Source organism: Notothenia coriiceps, unplaced genomic scaffold (genome assembly GCF_000735185.1).
Source record: "Notothenia coriiceps isolate Sejong01 unplaced genomic scaffold, NC01 NC01_scaffold00017070, whole genome shotgun sequence".
In the NCBI taxonomy this organism is placed as follows: domain Eukaryota; kingdom Metazoa; phylum Chordata; class Actinopteri; order Perciformes; family Nototheniidae; genus Notothenia; species Notothenia coriiceps.
The window spans coordinates 203,367-209,409 of record NW_011349771.1 but is presented as its reverse complement, the minus strand read 5'-3'; the positions used below and the strand labels follow the sequence as shown (position 1 = coordinate 209,409).

At 37.9% G+C, this 6,043-nt stretch overlaps 1 protein-coding gene across 1 annotated transcript; it reads right to left on the bottom strand.

Moving 5' to 3' along the window:
- Positions 1-2,798: 2,798 nt before the first annotated feature.
- Positions 2,799-5,510, bottom strand: LOC104950059 (cell division cycle-associated 7-like protein). The gene is made up of 5 exons (XM_010776506.1): positions 5,331-5,510; positions 4,710-4,865; positions 4,443-4,592; positions 3,660-3,796; positions 2,799-3,213 (listed from the first exon to the last, which is right to left on the bottom strand). The coding sequence occupies exons 1-5, from the start codon at positions 5,454-5,456 to the stop codon at positions 3,192-3,194; spliced, it is 591 nt and encodes a 196-aa protein (XP_010774808.1). The 5' UTR covers positions 5,457-5,510; the 3' UTR covers positions 2,799-3,191.
- Positions 5,511-6,043: the final 533 nt, after the last annotated feature.

The window sequence follows — 6,043 nt, the reverse complement described above, 5'->3', positions numbered from 1 at the left end:
GTGTGTAGTGTGTATGTGTATGTGTGTGTGTGTGTGTGTGTGTGTGTGTGTGTGTGTGTGTGTGTGTGTGTGTGTGTGTGTGTGTGTGTGTGTGTGTGTGTGTGTGTGTGTGAATGAGCGTGCGTTTGAATTCCCACGCTGTCACCCAGAGGATCTACCTAATTTGAGTTTCTTTTTCATGGTTCAGGTTTAGTCCTCTGATCAGATTCAGGTGTTGATTCCTTTGAGACCAGTCAACGGATAAACTGTTATTGTAGAAGAGAGGGAATTAAAAAAAAAAAAAAGAGTAGAAAAAAGCACACATAAAAATGTTTATAAAAAATGCATTCCTATTGAGGCGCCGTGGCCATAAGGAAAAAAAAGCTCTATAGATTAAAAACAATCTAGCTTTCTACAACTTTGTTTGTGTAGTGAAAGCAATACTTTAATGACAATCCTAGTGAAACCATGTTTACATTGTCAGGGGAAGTTTTCTCTGTTAATAAAATTAGCCAGTTCGCTCTAAGATTAGTGAGAACATCCGAAAGCAGTGCTGTCGTCCGAACAAAGAGTGTTACTCTGCAGACACCACTGGGTGGCTTTGCCATCACAGTAATTTTTATATGATAAGCGAACATCAGATGGTACATTTTTGTTGGACAGCAGCACCATCACTGATGTTGCTTTTTGCTTTCTGTGCTCTGGTGACAAACCCTCTTACCCTGACCGATGTACCACAATTGCCTTAACACAAGCTGTTGTACGGAAGGAATCTCAGCGTTAGCCGGAGGGAGAAAAAGGGGGAGCCTCTTGTATTTTTAAAGGGTGACATGGAGAGGGCACCACAGCACAGAGAGCTAAGATGAGACAGAGTGAGGACAGCTGTGGGTGGGTCAGGCTATTTAGCTATGTGGATATTATGAAATGTTTTCTGGTGGTGTTGCTCTGTGTTAGTTCAGTGCGTACATTATTTTTAAATTAAAAAAAAAATCATATAATTTTATAGAATTTATCTTGTTTTAAAAAGTCCCCTTAAAGTATGTTAATACACAGGGCCCCACTGTGTACAGCTAATTTATTATTTATCCTTGATTTGTACTATTTGCTACTATTTTGCTGGACTTGTATTTGTGTGCGTTGATTCTGAGGTTGTGTACAGCATGTTTGAGTTTTTTGCCGTAGTGCTGCTTCTCTCTTCTTTACTCTTTGTGCTTCTGTTTTCTTTTTCTACGTCTGACCATTGCCGTTTTATTTCTTCTTCTCTTTGCGCCATAACTTGTTTTTGGAGAAAAATATATAACAAAAGAAGAAGTAAGCAAAAAAGTTACTATTGTTTAAAGTTGAAAAGGTTGATACCAAACAGATTTAGATGTTTTTGGTAATATTTTGTGTGACAACCAACTTTTTTTTTTCTTTGATATTTTGTAGTGACATCTCATTTGTAAATCTTTTTCTAAAAGATGTTTCTTCGTCTCCATGACATTTGATAATGGGTTTTTTGCCAGGTTAGCCTCAAAGGCCCCAGTTTATTGATATTTTTCAAACTGGTTTGTACAAATGTGTTATGTCTATAAAAAAGAAAAACAGGACAACCATGAGCAGAAAAAATATGCTTTGCCTGCATAACACTTGACAATAAAGTGATTAAAACTGTCTCAAATTTCACTATTGCCCTGGTATTTTTGTATATCAATCTAAACACACACACACACACACACACACACACACACACACACACACACACACACACACACACACACAGTATTGTGACAACAGAGTGTATTGATTAGAGTATGTGCCTCTTTAGGGAACAATTACTGTTTTAAATGACAATTTCTGCTGTTGATGGGACTCCAAATTGATGCCTTCAAGATGAAACCTGTGATCATTCTGTTACAGGATAGTCCGTTACCACTCAAAAACACAAAACAGCTTTGACTGATTGGGTTATGGACATTTAACGGGCTAATAAGCCGTCCTGTTCAATAAAACATGACCTACATTACACCCCAAGCGTTACCCAGCTACGATCAAAGTGTGACTTCTGGGAGTTCACCACCAGGTCACTGACTGCAAGTTTACAAAGAGCATCACGTAGTAGGCAGCTCACGCATACCTACTACGTGTTACTCATGAAAAAACACCAAATCTACAACCTCTCTCTGTAGCCTCTGGTGTTTCGTGAACATTTTGAGACCAAAGAAAGACGTAATGAACTCTTTCAATATCAGAACAAGGACAGATGTTTGATTGTATAGCAAGACTGACACTATAGATAAAGAAATAAGACATTAGATTAGATAACATTTGTAATGGCCTTTCTATATCTCACTCACATTGCATGTCTCATGAAGATCTGGTGACCTCAGGATGACCTCAGACCTCTACCTGCTCATTAGGTGGGATCAGCTGACTGGCTCAAGAGCAACAGTTGACCTGACCCTACTCACCTGGGGAGATAAGACACAAACGTTCAGACAACTCCCATGCAGCATAGTGTGTGTGCGCCTCCCCTACTTGTACTATAGATGGATTTCCCTCCAAAAATCTTTCAAAAAAAGGTTTATATAGCATATAGCATTTCTGGTAATTGAATAAGTGAAAAGTACATTGTACATTCCTAAGCAAGTTAAACTACAATCCAAAGTGATATTTTTTTTTAAATACTTCTCATCAGACCATATGAGAAATGTGTGTTACAGTATATGTTTGCTATTATTCATTTAAATGGCGAAATTGTGTATCAAGATATGTTATTTATTATTGTGTTACAATATGATTCCATTGAAGTCGATAAATGATCATATTCAATTAGAAAATTATTTACATTTTTTATACTTTATTAAAATGTACAGTAGACTGAACGGACAAAAATACAGTAAAGTTACAACTTTTAGAAAACAAGTTGGTATATACAGTAAAAGGTTAATTTTGCATCTTTAAAAAACTGACAAAATAACCATATCTAAGCTATTTACTAGTGAACATCAACAATAGAACTAATCATATGAAAATATGCAATTCAAACCTGAGAACTGGCTTTCAGAACAACAGAAACAGGCCTTAATGAGGACATATAAAACATAGACAGTGTATGTGCCTTGACTTAAACGTTTTTGCTTCTCTATTTAGATGAAATCTAAATAAAAAAATGTGCATTGAAATGAGTTCTACAAAACTGTGCAGCTTCTCTTCTCCGATCTCTCTGGACTTTACTTCAGATCCCTCTGAATACTGCGAAGGAGACAAAACAAGACATGAGTTCAATCTGCGGTAAGACCTGCAACTGAAGATTATTCCATTCTTGTCTGTCAGCAATGTTTTCAATATTTCTTAATACAAAGAGGGGCAGACAGAAATGAAACAAACACTTCATGTATTTTATGAGCATATATGCAATCTAACTGACCGATGCTATCTGTAGGTTTTTGTACTTTCACCCTCCCTTCTTGAAAGCACCTTAAAGAGCCATCAGAGCCCTTTCTTCCTTCTTCCATTGTAAACTAACCAAGCTGCACCTCTAGTTCATTCTCAATGCATTAGCACAGACATTACCCAACAGCGATATTACACTTACTGTTCTTAATTAAATTGCTAAAATGTGCACATCATGGCTGTTTCAGGGAGATCCCAGTCAGGTCTGTAACAGTAAACAGTTCAGTGAGAACGAGGTTTCGTACCTCTCCAGATACTTGTGGACATTGTCGTGGCCGTTGTAGCGGGCCAATCCCACCAGGATGCCGGTCGCACAGCGGCCATCCTTCTTACGACACAGACTGCAGTTACACATATCTCGGCAGATGGGACACGACCACGTCTAGAGAGAAAAATATATATTATGGGTGACCAACACATGTAGTTACTCCTCTACACAAGTGAAGCAATGCTGGGGTTTGTAGGTACATCTGTGGGATATCTTATTTTTCTTTAGACGGTCTTTGCTGTCAAATGCTCACTAACGGCTGTCACGAGAAATGTAAGCTGAAACCAGCATTTCTTCTACGAAAATGTCTTCATCCAAAAGCCCTTTGGATACTCTATTTAAAAGCTGTAATTTGACATTTCTGTATTTGAAAAATCTATAAGAAAGAACTCACAAGCATCGCAGAATATTAATATTCATGTGTAAAATATATACATTAATATAGATTGTTTAGGACATAAATCTTTGAAACACTTGAAAGCATGACATCTTATAAAAGCTTGTGTATGATAGTAATCCTACTTTTCCTGTTTGCATTCATTATCCCTTCAATAAGACTTTGCTTCTAAACAAACTGAAAAGAATAAAATACAAGACAAATTGGTTCTTAATCTGTAACTCACAATGTTTCGTGACATAAACATTTCAGCCACAGATTTGACAGATGTGAGTTTGTCCCAAAAGACCCCACACTCATCTCAAGATAAAATAATCCCAATTAATAAAAAGTGAATTACAGATGACGTGTATTAGCACTGACCGGGTCGAGCAGCACATCGCATACATCCTCCCCGTATCGGTTCTTCAGGCACGGCCCACAGAACTGACCTTTGGCCCCTACGCAGAAACCACTGCGACACACTGTCTTGGTGTCCAGAGTCTTCTGTCTGCACTGGTGACACGAGCTGCCCTGAAGAACACACACACACACACACACACACAGTGAAAAACTGCACTAACCCAAGAAACCTGACAGTGTAGTTTTTTTGTCAAGACCACTGATTAGGTAAAGCCGGATGTGCCTCACATTCTCCTTGTCCCAGATCTTGTCTTTGCTGCGGTAGGCTATGTTGTCCAGGTCTTCTTTGGTGATATCCTCCACTGACCTCACATCATACTGGCTCTTCCTGGAGCTCTGGCTCTTCCTCCTTTTCTTTTTCTCACCGACATGTTCCTCGTCCACCTGACCAATCAGGACCGGCAGATTGCAAATTAAAAATAATTCAAATGTTCCCTCCCTTTTAAGCTACAATTTCATTTTTAGACATTTACTCTATAGACTTAAGTTGACTAGATAACTAACTGGGGATTGTATTAGTGTCTTTTTTAGTGCACATATTTCTCTCCAAATGTAATAACAGTCTTTTTATTTTGTATTAATCTTTTATATGAAATATATAACATAAAACACAAGTTGATTTCCCGTTTATAAATAAAAAACCCATGCATCTACTGTATACAGTCTAATTACATTATGGATGACATAATGAAGAAATTCCTAAATAGAGAACTCCCAAATCAAGCAAGGTCCCTTTTGTTATGAACTTCATTGCATTATGCATACATTAAAGCTGGGTGTATTCTGTAGATGTTGTTGAAAATGTGTGTGCTACAACATATCTTTAATGTAACCCCTTAAATAAAATACCTCCATCAGTCTCCTGGGGTCTATCGTCCTGGGGCTTCTGCTGGTGAGCGGCTCACTCTTCTCCTCTACTGCAAAGTTCTCACGGGGACGAGCCTTACGGGACGGGTTCCTCCTTTCTGAGCCCATCTCTGGTTTAAACTTGCGTTTCCTGGTTGTTGCTTTCTCTGGCGCGTGTTTTTTCTTCTGCAGACAAAATAAACACAGGGTTTATACATCAGGGGCCGTATTCACAAAGGATCTTAGGGCTAAAAGTAGCTCCTAACTGGCGAATTTAGGAGAAACTCCTAAACATAATGGGCGTGTCAGTCTTAAATTTAGGACTCCTAATTTTATTCACTAAGAGCAATTCACAAAGTATTTTAGGCCTAAAAGTAGCACCTAAGTTTAGGAGAGCTTAAAAGTCCTCGAGAGGACTCCTAACTCAGTAAGACCTATTCACAAAGAATCTGAAAATGGCTGCGAGACGAAATNGTTTAACAGACTGTCTCAGCCTATTTTTTTCTGGAGACTTCATACTGACTTCAACATGTTCCACATATTTTATACATTATTGGTGAAGTATGGTTTTAGTTCAAACGTTTGCAGTTAAAATATTCTGACGCTTTTCAAAGCGTTTTTTACTTTATTTTCTCTTCTTAATACACATTCATTCACTACTACTTACATTTATTACTAACAAAGCACTTATATGCTAATAAAGGACTGGCTTATCT